Source organism: Sinocyclocheilus rhinocerous, unplaced genomic scaffold, assembly GCF_001515625.1.
Source record: "Sinocyclocheilus rhinocerous isolate Xijiao unplaced genomic scaffold, SAMN03320098_v1.1 scaffold480, whole genome shotgun sequence".
Lineage (NCBI taxonomy): Eukaryota > Metazoa > Chordata > Actinopteri > Cypriniformes > Cyprinidae > Sinocyclocheilus > Sinocyclocheilus rhinocerous.
In genome coordinates this window covers 1,849,549-1,864,883 of record NW_015655401.1, presented here as the reverse complement: position 1 = coordinate 1,864,883, position 15,335 = coordinate 1,849,549, and the positions used below count along the sequence as shown (strand labels likewise).

Genomic DNA, 15,335 nt, shown 5'->3' with positions numbered 1-15,335 from the left:
AGAAAGCGTGATTTCCGTACAAAAAAAAGGTGGAAGACATGGAAATAGTTTGTCATTTTTTACCCTTTTGTTTGTTATATTTATTTGCTCAATGTCTTCTGAGGTTTTGGTTCTTTTATTGTTGTAGATAGCCCATAGTATAACAAAATATTATATATCTCTTCATTGTGTTTGGGCCCCCCCTGGACGAGCGAGCATAGGCACGTGCCTAGAATGCCTATGCGTAAATCTGGGTGTGAGGAGTGTCCTTGGCCTTTCTGTGTTTTATTGAAGTAAGTCACTCTGGTGTCATGTAGTGCAGCATTACAACATATGAAATCACACTTTTTTTTCTCATCATTTATTCATTAAGCAGATAGCAGCTCGATACATAATGGATGACAAGTACAGTGTCACAGTTTGACTTTCATGTCAAATTGCTCCATGTGGCAAGCCTAAGCATGCTCAAATAAGATGGCTGCTCTCATTCTCTGTAAATCAGAGTTCCCATAATCATGGAAAACCAGGACATTTCAGAATATTTCAGAGACATGTCAGAGAAATTAATACAAAAAAAATAAATTTCTGTAATGTACACTACTGTAAGTTTGAGGTCTGTATGTTTTGAACAAAAGTTTCTTTTGCTCTCTAAGGCTGCATTTATTTGATCAAAAATACAGTAAAGCAGTCACACTGAGTGAATTAAAAAAAAATTCTGTTTTAATGTATTTTAAAGTGTAATTTATTTCTGTGATGGCAATGCTGAAGTTTCAGCAGCCATTACTACAGTGTCACATGATCCTTCAGAAATCATTCATATGCTGTTTTGATGCTCACAAAACACTTCTTCTTGTCAGTATTGAAAACAGTTGTGCTGCTTAACATTTTTGTGCAAACCCTGCATTTTTACAGGATTCTTTGAATAGAATTAATTTGAAATAAAAAAAACTTTTGTAAAATTATAAATGTCTTTATAATCAATTTTGATCAGTTCAATGCATCCTTGATGAATGAAGGTATTATCTTTTTTTAAAAATTACAAACCCCAAACCTGTTAACATGTACATTATTATTTATTGTCTTCTTAATAAAATATTCCATCAGCTTCTCCGCAAACCATAATAATGTTCAATTTGTGAGTGAATATTTTTTTCCCTTGTCTTTTTAAATATATATATATATATATAAATATTTTGGGGGCATTTTTGCCTTATATATATTTTTATGTCGTCTCCAATCACCTGTACACGTTCACATTGCGCATACGCAGGGACTACCAACACATTGAAGAAATTAAAATAGCAGTAGCAAAACACATTAATGTTTTTGTCATATGCTGCAATTACCAAATTCCAGTAAATATATGAAGTTATTAATATAAATATAATGATTGTGAAACGCTCTACTGGATTATGAGGCAGCAACAAGACAGGGGAACGGGATTGGGAAAGGACAAGAAGTCAGCACTTAAACTTGAGTCGACCAAAACACTGCGACGTGATGCAGTGGAGAACTTCTCAATGGATCTGAAAAATCATCCTTGTGAGTCTTTTCCCTTTCACTGCAAATCAGCTGAACTGCTTCATAAATCAGTCAGAATGATTCATGAGTGAGTTGATCTTAATTTGAATGGTTTTTAAAAATCCTTATCCGGTAATCACAAACTAGAAACTCACAAATCACAAACTGGAAAGGGCATAGGAAATTCATGGAAACTCATTAGTCAAAAATTGTGGGAACCCTGGCAAATGAAATGAGCATGACTGTGTGCCTTTGATAACACTATGAAGTATTTAACTGCTGTAAATCACGTGCTAGTAGATGCCTTGAGGTGTGCGTGTTTGTTGGGAGTCATGGCCCAGTAGTCACACACTGTAACCTCGCTTTTCTTAAGTAGATTCAGTGATTACTTTTTACAGTGCAGCGTCATTACTCGATCTATCTCTGAAACAAGTCTGACAGGTTGACTAATGTAATTCATTTCCACCCTTTGAATTTCCTTGATTATTCTACGTCAGCATTCTCTTCCTCATCAGGACTGGCTGCAAACTCTTTCTCTGGCAGCAGACCATACTCATTTAGGAAGTTCTCCACATCCATGGCGAAGAACTCCTCATTGAGGTGCTTTGTAATAGACATGAAGTTGCCCAGCAGCTCTCCAGCCTTGTACACCAGCAGGGCGGGCAGAACGTCATCTGAAAAACGCTCACCCGCCCCTGTGGCAGAAGCTCGGATTCGGCAGAATTTGACGGTGGAATACTCTGCTGCCAGGCAAGTCAAGCAGTTGTTGAGAGCGTCACATCCTCTGATCCCATCATCATAGATGTGTACAACCACTAGGGTTATGCGGTGCTCTTTCTCGATGACATCCAAGAAGGCCTCCCCACTATCCAACTCAAACACAGCATCGAATTTAGGCCCAAAACTCAGGCGCTCGTGCATCTCCTGCATGCACTGCCTGCGATACTTACGCAGACACCTTTCATCCTCTTCTTGGATCATTTCATACTCCTGAACGCTCATCTGCATGTGGTCAGACAAAGAAACACAGCAATTTTAATATATATGCAAAGCAACTCTTAAACTGCCAGTCAACATACTGGACAAACTCATATGAATCGATTCTGAAATGATTCTGATTATCTTAAAAATCTTTCAGTTTAGTGTTAAACACTTGAAATTAGTTTTGTAGTTAATTGTAAATGATAAATTGTGTTTATGTATGAATTTCTTTACAAAATGTACATTTTTAAAAATATATATATTTTTATTAATGAAGTAGACCAGGGATCCTCAAATCTGGTCCACGAGATCCACTTTCCTGCAGAGTTTAGCTCTAACCCTAATCAAGCACACCTGAGCATGCTAATCAATGTCTTCAGGATCATTAGAAAATCACAGGTAGGTGAGTTTGATCAGGGTTGTAGCTAAACTCTGCAGTGCACTGGCCCTACAGGGCAAGATTTGAGGAACCCTGGAGTAGACCGAATAGTGAAGGCCGTTCAAAAGTTTGGGGTCACTAAGATTTTTTTTAAACAAAGAAATTAATACTTTTACTTAGCAAGGATGCATTAAATTCATCAAAAGTGTTTCAACTGATTTCTATTTCACATAAATGTTGTTTTTAACTTCCTGTTCATCAAATAATCTTAAAAAAAATGTTTTGTGGTTTCCACAATGAATAAATAAATATTGTGGTTTCCAGAAAAAATATTAAGCAGCACGGGTGTTTTCAACATTGATAATATTAATAAATGTTTCTTGAGCAGCAAATCAGCATATGAGAATAATTTCTGAAGGGTCATGTGACACCTGGAGTAATGACTACTGAAAATTCAGCTTTGCATCACAGAAATGTATCGTTGATTAAAAAAACGCAGCCTTGGTGAGCATAAGAGATGTCTTTCAAAAACATTTATTTAAAAATCTTTAGAAATGTAGTCAACACAATTTATTAGGCACTATGGTTACCTCATGAAGATTTGCTTAAATTGTTTTAATCACTGCATTATTTTGTTATTTCAGAGTTTTGATGACTTTACTATCATTTAAAATGTGGAAAAAATGAATTATACAGAATGAGTAGCTGTATGCATTTGACTGGTAAGCTATAATGATGGGATGTATTTGGAATTAAAACGACTAATTTTCTTGTGCTTGTTATATTTGTGTAGATGTCAGTTGGGAATTTTTCACTGTTACCTTGCGGCTGACTTTTTCCCGGGTGTCGTCATTACTGGATTTGGGGTTGGACATCTGTCTGAGGAGCTCTCTCTTGTTGGAAGGGACGCTTTCATGGTCCTCACTCTCAAGTTTGAACTTTCTCCAGTCATGGATCACACCTTTGGGCCCTGAGATGCAATGTGTTTTTTTTTTGTCATTTAAGATCTGATTTTGTCATTTCAGTCAATGCGTTGTTGAATAAATCTTGTTCTGTCATGACAACTCTCGGAGGGATTGGCATGGTAATGTACATGACAATGTTAATGTATTTGGTCTTGGCGGAATAGATCTGCTATGCTGCTGTGGCAGAGCAAGTACCGAGACTTGCTACTGCCAATACATCCACAACATGCTGCTGTGAGCATGTAAGAAATATTGCTGCTGCAAATATAACATACATGAAATAACCCCCATATAGCATACACGATCACCTCATATCAGATCTATACAGGTGGAGCTGGGGAAGGTGGAGGGTTTCTGAAGCAAGCTGCAACTGCTACGGCAGTACTAGTCATATATTTGAATGTTGAGCAGGGAGCTCATTGGCTACCGATACAGTAGAGAACCAATCAGCTGTGCCATGTGATAATGATGTCATTAGGTCAGATTGAGTTAGACCTATCGGACTGTGTCATCTAGAGTTTCATGCCAGAACTCTGTATTTAAAAGAATGCAGTTTCCAGAATGCAGCCTTTAATTACAGATAATCTTGAGTGTATCACAGCATAATGAGGGAAATCTCAAGTATTACCTCATCATTAGTGTAAATAACAAATAGATGTTAGCAGGATGTGTTGTGCAATCAGAGTGATACTCTATAACGTAGGTCTTTCTTTGCTTCGATATCAGTAATTAAATCTTTTCTCACCTGTTTGTGTTGCTGGTAGTTCCTCAATCTCAGGTGAACTTGACATGATGAATCCTCAGGAGAGCTGATGATCGAAATTACAGTTCCTATGAGCCCTTTTTTTGTCTTTATTAATTTATTTGTGCTTGTGGTTTCAGTATAAGGATGGAAGAATGATAGTAAGTTGTTGCTCCATCTGAATATGCCCATCTTGAGCAACTTCCTCTTAAGAAATGACCTGAGGGGGTTAATATTTTATATTTAATATTTCCAGACTATATGAGATGAACAAACAAATGGGAAGTTTTATGTTACGATCAGTTACACTAGTGCAGTTATTCTAATGTAACCAAAGTAGATTTTATTTCTGCTGCATGAGCTCTTGACATTGTCAGAGTATGTTACAATTATCCAGGTTGAGGTGGAATTAGCAGATTACTTTCTTATAGGTGATGGATTAGAATTACAATCAGATTATATTGTTGTGAGTAATGGGTTTGCCCACAGTGCTCATGTTCTCTTGCATGTAAAAGTGCTGTACTAATGTACAAAATATTATACTAATGCTACACATACACACCTGAATAAGGAAATGTTGAGCATCTCAAGCTTAACAAACCACCTGCATTTATGCGGTTTTCACAGAACACTACCGTTGTGCATGTTAGCTTAGCGAAGAATTGTGCTGATCAGCTACTACATTGGATTCTACGAACAAGACATACTCAGAAATACGTCAGAAGTAATCTTGTTCAATCCAGCTCCTACAGATCGCTTTGCCATCCCTTTATCTTACCTCAGATTTCCACTCACATCAACAAGTTCCATTAGCAAAAGTGCTAGTTGCAGTATTCATGCACAGCAGGTCTATCTAAGGCCTATGCAGGATTTAGATATGTTGTTGCAGTATTATACACCTAAACACCAACAACTGCATAATGAAACATTATTACGTGAAATATATTGCTCACCAGGTTATTTATTTTTTCTATTGTTTGAGCATCCTGCATATACAGTATAATAACTGAAAGAACTATCTCAGAGAAACATGCTCAAGTGATCATTAACCATTTCAATATTTTCAATCTGTTGCATGTAGGTAGAGTAAACAACAGAATAGTCAGAAGAATGTCATTCTTACCTGAGTGTTTGCTGTGACTACCTGTCTTTGCTGTGTACTGTCTCAGATAATAATGCCATTGACATCATGGTTAGTTACATTTCAGAAATAATACGGTGTGATGTAATAGGATTACAGTAGAGGAATTAAAGCAGCACGTCACAGAGAGAGATAAATAGACAAAACACAGCCTGGCACTTACAGTGCAAGAAATCCAACTTCTAGTTTGTCACACACACACGCACACTGCAATATTGTATTGTAAAGTAAACAGTTTGAGTTTGCTTTCAGCTTATAATTGTTGCACCTAATACTGAGCATATCTACTGGAGAAGCATTGTGGCTGGCCTGGTGGGAATACCCATAATCCCTTGTGCTTGATAATTAAATGTTATGTGCTTGGTCAAAACATGTGAAATTATGAGGATCTGTACATTTAGTTGTCTTTTATGTTGAAAGGATAAAACATTTATTTAGTGTTTTTGATGTTTTATTTTTATTTTTTAAGTCGCCATTAGCGTGATTTGTGTTCCTTTTTAGGTTAGGTTTGTTTAATTATTGAATGCATGTAAACTGAACTGAACTGTTTTGAACTATTTAACAAATAGGCCTACTTAATATTTTACAGTACATGCTTATGAATTAACCAGATTTTTAAGACCTGGAAAACTCACGAAAATGTCTATTTAAAAAAGAAGAAGAAGAAAATAATGTTTTTTTTTGTTTGTTTGTTTTTTTTTGAGAGGACAGTCTCTATTAAAGAAATTTGATTGTATTATTTTGTTTTAATTTTATTATTATCCAGCTATAATGAATAACGGAAAATGGTGTGGGAACCGTAATTTCATAATGTGTTTTTCATCTTCATAAAGTTTGCTGGCGATTACATCTCTAATAGCTAGTGTTGCATTTATTCGTTATGACATGAATGTGAAGTGTTATGACACCTGGGTTAGGTACTCTTGGGTAAGAGAGACTTGGTGTACAGACTGATATCCCCTCCTGTCTGCACATGACTTGTGTAAGTGATTCTAACATGTTGTTCCATGTCCTTCTTATCTCATCTCAGCTTACTTTACATTCTCTCACCCTCTGCAGTGGGACAAAAAGAGGAGTAAATTAGTCTAGAAAAAGGAAACACTAGTTAGCCAAAAAAATATGTTTTTCATGCATCACCAGATGGTGGTAAAATCCACTGAAATGTCTTGAAGGTTTCATAAGCTGCTGTGTGAGTGGGCAGCAGAGAGATCTCCCAGCAACTACAGTATGATGTTATATCAGCAGACTTATGCTTTATCTGAGCAGGGCAATCTGCCAACCAGCTGTTTGCACAGTCATTTCTTTGGTGTATTTCTGAGTCGTTAACACACCCTTATTTGACACACTTTGTTGGGTACCGTGTAGCATTACACATTGTTTAACTTTTTCTTCAGATCCCTTGATAATATACTCTAAACAAATACCTCAGCAGCCTCTTTTATGACCTACATAGATTACAGCTTTGCGCACGCTATTCTATTTTAACCTCAACTTCATGAGGTGCATACTAGGATCATTTTTAAACTGATGAACACTTGTTGACTGCTTTTCCTTCACTATGTGGTCAAAATGTGCTCCATTTTTAATAAAATTTAATAAAACAATTTTAACCTTTTTTTTTTTGGTAAAGAAATCATACCATTTATTTTTCTTTAAAAAAATTAATTTAATTAAATTAAAAAAATTCAAGCATTTAAATGTAAGTAAATCAAAAGTTTTTCAGGTCCATGAGAAGCATAAATTCAGTATGTGTCCAAACTTTGGTATAATAGTGTGCATATGAACAACTGAGCATGTTGATTTTCACTTATTCTGTCAAATTTAAAAATCTGGCAGCTGTGGTTGCAAGAAATTTACAGTTAAAAAAATGTGACCCTGGACCACAAAACCAGTCATAAGGGTCAATTTTATTTTTTCTGAGGGTGCAAAAAAATAAAAATATTGAGAAAATCGCCTTTAAAGTTGTCAAAATGAAGTTCTTAGCAATGCATATTACTAATCAAAAATTAAGTTTTGATATATTTACGATAGGAAATTTACAAAATATCTTCATGGAACATGATCTTTACTTAATATCCTAATGATTTTTGGCATAAAAGAAAAATCGATAATTTTGACCCTAATAATGTTTTTTTGGCTATTGCTACAAATATACCCACGTGACTTAAGACTGGTTTTGTGGTCCAGGGTCACAAATGTGACAACAATCCAGCAAACATTTGAAGCATTTTGTATTTTAGAATTTATAACCATATTTGTTATGAAATTCTATAATGTCCTAATAAAACAAACTATGTGAACTATACAAATCTGCTTTATACTTTAAAACATATAACCACCATAGTAATGCAGTAATGCAGTAACTATGTTACCAGCAGTGCGGCAGCGCCTGGCACAGCACAGCTAAAGGAGTCAGACAGCCTGTTGTGTAAGAAGTGAAAGTTTTGAGGAGGTGTGAATCTCCGCTCTTACGACAGACCCACCAGAGGAAACTTGAAACGACAACACGTGTGAGTGTTTCTCAGGCTGACCTCATATGGTTTTATCATAATCTGCGGCGGAAATGAGCGTCTAAACAGACCTTAGTGCTGGATTGTGCTGGATTTTTGAAGTAATCTTCACCCATCAGGAATGCTTACTTCCGTATGAGTTAGTAACCACTCTGACTCTTTTAATTTTACATGAATGTTTTTTTTAAACTGGATATGGTTAATATATATGTGTGTGTGTGTGTGTGTGTGTGTGTGTAAATATATATATGTATGTTTATATATAGTTATATATATGCTTGAGTTGAGTTTCACCCACTGTATGAGGTCAGATGATGACAACAGACTAGACACTTTTCTCAACACACAGCATTACACAATACTTTAAAAAAAATAGCTATTGGCAACATTGCTATATGATTACCAGTTAAGTCAATGTTGTTTGCTGAAGGTCATAAAAGTTCATATTTTAAATCATTCATAAACTTCAGTGAGGTTCAAACTGACAATCAGGGATTCGAAATCTAATTTAAACCTTGAAATAAAAAGGATTTTGAAAAATATTCACATTATTTATTCAAACATTTTTTAAATAAGAAAAAAAGCTAAATAGAAGCACCTCTGTATTTAAGGATGCGGGGTCATTTGAGAGTTAAGAGTTTAAGAGCCTCAAAATATAATTTAATGAAACTGTTTATTAGAGTAGCTGTTTGGTGTTGATTTCATAAAAAAAGTTGTTGTAATATGAGCCTTGGAAATGAACTATGACACCTGAACAAAACAGGAACAGGAAACAGGAAATTTACAGTAGTACCACCACCACAAGAAACACTGTTTATAAGCCAAATATACAGAGTGACGCAAAACAAAATGAAGTGGTCAAAGACCTCTACACCTGTGTACACTTCTAATATCTGTTTATATACATCCTCTTAATAAACTGAAATCAGTTACAATGTCAGTAAAATAGTGACCAGAAGCTCTTTTTCTGCATTTCAGTTACTTTTCAGTTACATTTCAGTCTCTATTCTCAGCTCAATATGGGCATTTCTGGTTTGATTCATAAAAAATGTCTCTATCTAAATGTTTTAAATATCTGAGATGTTTAAACATCTGAAGTAAAGCAGACACAGTGGACGGTTGAGTGGGAGTGTCTTGACCGGATGTGTTGGACTTTTAAGGGTAAAAGTTAACTAGATAATCAATTCTCTTCAGCTCAGAACCGGCACATTTTTAAAATTGCTTAAGCAAGGCCTGTTGCTAAGGACACAGTTCTGTTTATTTGTTTTGAGCCGGGTGTAAACCTCACGATTTCTTCCTTCGATGATATCAACTCATACTGCCTCTGCTCAGCTCAAAGTGATGTCACTGATCACTTTCACACAAACATTTAAGTGGAATATTGTTTCTCTACAGTTTTGAAAAGTATGAATGGGGTGTCTGGGATTGCCACAAATCTGATTTATTACACCAACTGTTTTTTCTACTTCCCTGTAAAGAAAACTAAAAGAATCATCCTTAAACACATTTCTCCCACTGACTCACGGTTTGCTGTAAACCGGATTGTAGCAGCTTTGATAACTGTACTTGTTGTTTTTGTAATGACAGTAAAGCCATATTCAAAACAAAAATGCTGCAGAAGACAGAATGATTCACTAAACCTGATGGTCTGTGCGTGTGGAGTAGGAATTTCTGAATTAGGGTTTTGTCTCTGTCTACGCATTTTGGGTTTGGCGCTTTGGCTGGATACACAACAGGCATCTGGCGCAAGACTGGGAATGGAAACGTCTGTTGCTGGAAGAGATAACAAGTGAGAGTTCAGACCACCTGTATAGAGGGGATGATTAGCCATCATATGACAAAGAAGTCTAACTTATCAAAAAAGAAAATAAGTTAAGCCAAAAAACAGCCTCATTGATCCATACTCTGTCTGTGTGTGTGTGTGTGTGTGTGTGTGTACAGACTGGGAATGGAAACGTCTGTTGCTGGAAGAGATAACAAGTGAGAGTTCAGACCACCTGTATAGAGGGGATGATTAGCCATCATATGACAAAGAAGTCTAACTTATCAAAAAAGAAAAAAAGTTAAGCCAAAAAACAGCCTCATTGATCCATACTCTGTCTGTGTGTGTGTGTGTGTACAGGTTTTTCTACACTGGTGGGGACTTAAACCTGAATACACACCAACTCATGGGGACTTGTGTCACCGTGGGGACCTAAATCGAGGTCCCCATGGGTACAGAAGCTTATAAATCATACACGCCTATGGGGAGTCCCCACAAGGATAGTGAACCAGACGTGTGTGTGTGTGTGTGTGTGTGTGTATACACCCTCATTCTAATGCTGATGAAACATCAGAATAATTCCAAACTATATTTTTTGAACCCTTTAAAGGAAAAGTTGACCCAAAAATGAAAGTTTTGAGAAAATGTACTCACCCTCAGGCCATCCAAGATGAGTTTGCTTCTTCATCTGAACTGATTTGGAGAAATTTAGCATTACATCATTTGCTCACCAATGGATCTTCTGCAGTAAATGGGGGCCGTCAGAATACTCTCTGGTATTTTGGCCAGAAGTGACAGTTTAAAGTTAAAATGCCTTAATGATGGATTTGTTTCTTACAAACATGCAGCTTTTCACTTTGTTAATTGATAGACTGGAGTCGTGTGGATTACTAGTGGATTATTGTGATGTTTCTAATCAGCTGTTTGAACTCTCATTTTGACGGCACCCATTCACTGCAGAGGTGAGCATGTAATGATACATTTCTCCAAATCAGTTCAGATGAAGAAACAAACTCACCTTGGATGGCCTGAGGATGAGTAATTTGTCAAATTTTCTGTTTTGGGCTAACTATTTTTTAAGGGCATGGTGGGAACAGTATGCAGATACTCAAAGGGTCATTCCAAATTAAAGTCGCTTCAGGAAGCAGCCATTAGCAAAGGATAAACGCATTGGCCGCATCTCCAGTATGTAATTTTGGCATTTATAATTATGTGAACTGTGGTCATTTATTTGAAGAGTTGCCTTGAACCATTCTCATTCTCAAAACACAATAAACAACTTTTATTTAGGCCTAGTCTACATTTCAAGCCTCATTTGCTAGCTGTGCAGACACATATGCTGTTATTTTGTCATGTCATTTTTATTTTGTTTACTGTCACTAAAATGTTACAAATATGCCATCACTATATGAGCTCATATTCTTTGAGGAGGTAATCAGGTATACACTCATGAGGAAGTAGTGGGCAAAGCTCTTCAACTAGCTGAATGAATTATATACTGTAAGAGAGTTGCTCATGTAGTGGTTCCTACGACATTTCTGGGAAAGTGCTGGTCCTCATCCAACAAGTGTAAAAGAAATTAGATTAATAACTGAGGAAACGAGTCCAGAGCCACCGCCGTCGTGTTTTCTCTGCTGTGAGTTTCCATGCTGGTCTAGGCTGGTTTCTTTTGGTCAGTAATGCTGCCAGAACAAAAGCAACCTTTAGAGATTAAACACAGAGCCGGCACTCTTTGGCAGTTCAGAATGACAGCAAAGATATTAAAGGGGTCAAGAACTGAGAAATCAAATTCCCTTGATCTTTTGACATATAACAGGTCAATGAACTATAAAAACATCCTGTAAGTTTCAGAACTCAAAACTTTCTTGTTAGTTTAAAAACAGCTTTTTTTGTGTGTGGATTTATTATTATTATTATTATTATTATTATTATTGCTAAGAACATACAAAACCAATGCCAGGTGTAAATAAATTAAATTAAATCAATTATAAGTTCAGGAATCAGGAAAATATCATAAGAATGACACAGTGAGATGGTTTTAAGGGCTTTAGAGTTGCTGAATGTAAGGAGAGTGTCCAGGTAGGATATAAGTTCTTTACAAAAAAAAAAAAAAGTATGGCTTAGCACCTTGAAATTTACATTTGTGTAAGAAATATTTTGCAAGAAAGATATATAAATTTATCCAAAAACATTAGTCCTTTCCATCAAAGTTGTGATGCTCAGAAAACGACTCGTTTTGGATTGTGCCACTTTATGATGTAATAGTGTGGCTAAGCACCGCCTCCGCAGGAGAAGATCAACGCCTGCTTCTACATCACTGCCTCTTTAGCCCCGCCCACTGACACACACTTGTTGCAGGAGGAGAGGAAATACATCACTATATGAGCTCATATTCTTTGAGGAGGTAATCAGGTATACACTCATGAGGAAGTAGTGGGCAAAGCTCTTCAACTAGCTGAATGAATTATATACTGTAAGAGAGTTGCTCATGTAGTGGTTCCTACGACATTTCTGGGAAAGTGCTGGTCCTCATCCAACAAGTGTAAAAGAAATTAGATTAATAACTGAGGAAACGAGTCCAGAGCCACCGCCGTCGTGTTTTCTCTGCTGTGAGTTTCCATGCTGGTCTAGGCTGGTTTCTTTTGGTCAGTAATGCTGCCAGAACAAAAGCAACCTTTAGAGATTAAACACAGAGCCGGCACTCTTTGGCAGTTCAGAATGACAGCAAAGATATTAAAGGGGTCAAGAACTGAGAAATCAAATTCCCTTGATCTTTTGACATATAACAGGTCAATGAACTATAAAAACATCCTGTAAGTTTCAGAACTCAAAACTTTCTTGTTAGTTTAAAAACAGCTTTTTTTGTGTGTGGATTTATTATTATTATTATTATTATTATTGCTAAGAACATACAAAACCAATGCCAGGTGTAAATAAATTAAATTAAATCAATTATAAGTTCAGGAATCAGGAAAATATCATAAGAATGACACAGTGAGATGGTTTTAAGGGCTTTAGAGTTGCTGAATGTAAGGAGAGTGTCCAGGTAGGATATAAGTTCTTTACAAAAAAAAAAAAAAGTATGGCTTAGCACCTTGAAATTTACATTTGTGTAAGAAATATTTTGCAAGAAAGATATATAAATTTATCCAAAAACATTAGTCCTTTCCATCAAAGTTGTGATGCTCAGAAAACGACTCGTTTTGGATTGTGCCACTTTATGATGTAATAGTGTGGCTAAGCACCGCCTCCGCAGGAGAAGATCAACGCCTGCTTCTACATCACTGCCTCTTTAGCCCCGCCCACTGACACACACTTGTTGCAGGAGGAGAGGAAATACTAGAGAGATGCAAATACAGGATTACTCCATCAACAGAACCATACAGATGATATTACAAGATTATAAGACACTGTGTAGTGTAAATTGTGAAAAAGTGGCTTTGAATTGCCTTCCTTCTGATCCTAACATATCAAGATCGGACACGAGCACTGTTGCGTCATGTCGCGAATCAATTTCTCTTTCAGGTCAGAAGCAGCACGAATGCTTGGAGTATGTCAGAAATAGAGCAGAACATCAGTTTACTGTCGGGGATTTGTTGTGTCAATCTGCATCCAGTGTAGACAGAATCGCCCATTATAATGGGTTCTAATGTCTATAGTCACGTTGCGCTGCTCACGCGAGTAAACAAGGTAAAATAAGCAAAGAGCTCTAATGGTGCAGGCTTTTCAGAGAGACTAAAAGTAAACGATGACGCAGTGCTGAGTCTGACTAGAGTGGATCCAACAGTAATGTCACAACACATAAGTGTGAGTAAATGTGCTTCTACCACTATTGTATTGTCTGTTCCAGACTGTTTGATATATACTAAATATTTATAAATTTTTAATCCAAATGACCCATGTTGTTTTCAGAGTACATCTCAGCAGCGTCCATCTGTTATTTTAATAAGCTAATCTTTTAGCCAATCATAGCAGTGGGCGTTTACTTGCGAGTCTTGAATGCTCCCCGCCTATAAAAACAGACCGTTCTGCAGACAGGCTCAAAAAGAGGATAGAAAATAGCCTATTACTTCTAAATGATGATGTTTTTTTGATGTAAAATCACACTAACATTATAAGTGAACCTCAGAGAACATTATAAAATAATAAATAATAAAAAAATGCAGTTCATGACCCCTTTAAACTGAATCCACTACCTCATTTGAGAGGTGAAGTAACAATCAGAGCTTTGTATTCATACTTGTTGTCACATTAATTAACTCCAATATTTAAGAAATTTGCATCACTGCAGAGAATTTCAGCATTGCTCAGCATCTTTCAAGTAGAAGCAGGCCAGGAAATTTAATAGAGTGCACAGACTAACATCCTTAATGGAAGCCCTGTTGGCTCAGGTATGAACTGGTTATGTAATCACAATCATTTGTGCAAAGACACACAACGCCTTCTTGTTCACATATCTTTTTTCACACTGGCTCTGCAATATTTTCCGAACTTTAACTCTGTTTCTATGGCAAGCCAATGTACAACAGAAAATAATAACAGACAACCAGGCATGTTTACACCTGATTCTTGGATTTTCCTTGACAGCATCCAAACAGAGACTTTAAATCAATGTCTGATGGCAATTAATACTCACCTGTTATAAAATGATTGAGCATGTGTTAATGTGCTTTATACTTTACACAATCTGTGAACAGTATTAGCAGTGTATTCAGTGAGCTTCAGGTGAAATTTGTCTAAACTAGAATGTGTGAATGTGAACATCTGGGATGTATGTGTATGTTGCTTGTTGCCATGGATCAAAATCATGCGTAAATCATAGTGTCAACATGCTTGTGGCTGTATCACCTGCTTATCATTTTTTTGTTATAAGCTACGAATGCAATATGTAATGTAATCCCTTTTTTGTCTAATTTACAGGTTTTATTTATTTATGTTTTCTTATCTCTTATTTTTAATTGATTAAGAAATTAAATACACTACTGGACAACAACCAAGCATTTTTATTATATATATATATATTTAAAAAATTGTTTTGTTTTTTTTCCCTATATTTTCTTTACGACAATTTTTGATTGGGTAATATACTACAAACACTATTTTTCATTTTTATGACAGAATAAGGCAGAAAATACATTTCATAGTTTTTATACTGTAATAAACGATATGTCAGTTAGCACTGCATTATTCATATATTATATGTATTTATTACCTGGAGATGACTTGAAAAACACATAAACCATATATTGTCGCAATCGTGAGTTTATTGTCTTCACACAGCAGCGACAGCCTTTGTCCATTGTAGCGTCTGGACCAATCAGACACACCATTTTTCATTTGATTTAACAAATCAAT

The 15,335-nt window shown here is 36.1% G+C and overlaps 1 protein-coding gene across 1 annotated transcript; it reads right to left on the bottom strand.

The window, feature by feature from the left end:
• Positions 1-1,906: 1,906 nt before the first annotated feature.
• Positions 1,907-5,808, bottom strand: LOC107718141 (phosducin-like). The gene is made up of 4 exons (XM_016525120.1): positions 5,691-5,808; positions 4,571-4,634; positions 3,682-3,830; positions 1,907-2,502 (listed from the first exon to the last, which is right to left on the bottom strand). The coding sequence occupies exons 2-4, from the start codon at positions 4,614-4,616 to the stop codon at positions 1,984-1,986; spliced, it is 714 nt and encodes a 237-aa protein (XP_016380606.1). The 5' UTR covers positions 4,617-4,634; positions 5,691-5,808; the 3' UTR covers positions 1,907-1,983.
• Positions 5,809-15,335: the final 9,527 nt, after the last annotated feature.

Bases quoted from the DNA above. Each gene is read 5' to 3' on its own strand.
- LOC107718141 (XM_016525120.1), bottom strand. From the start codon at position 4,616: ATGTCAAGTTCACCTGAGATTGAGGAACTACCAGCAACACAAACAG. The intron at 3,831-4,570 runs GTGAGAAAAGAT...ATTGCATCTCAG, and splicing joins ACTACCAGCAACACAAACAG to GGCCCAAAGGTGTGATCCAT. The intron at 2,503-3,681 runs GTAACAGTGAAA...GACCACATGCAG, and splicing joins GGGAAAAAGTCAGCCGCAAG to ATGAGCGTTCAGGAGTATGA.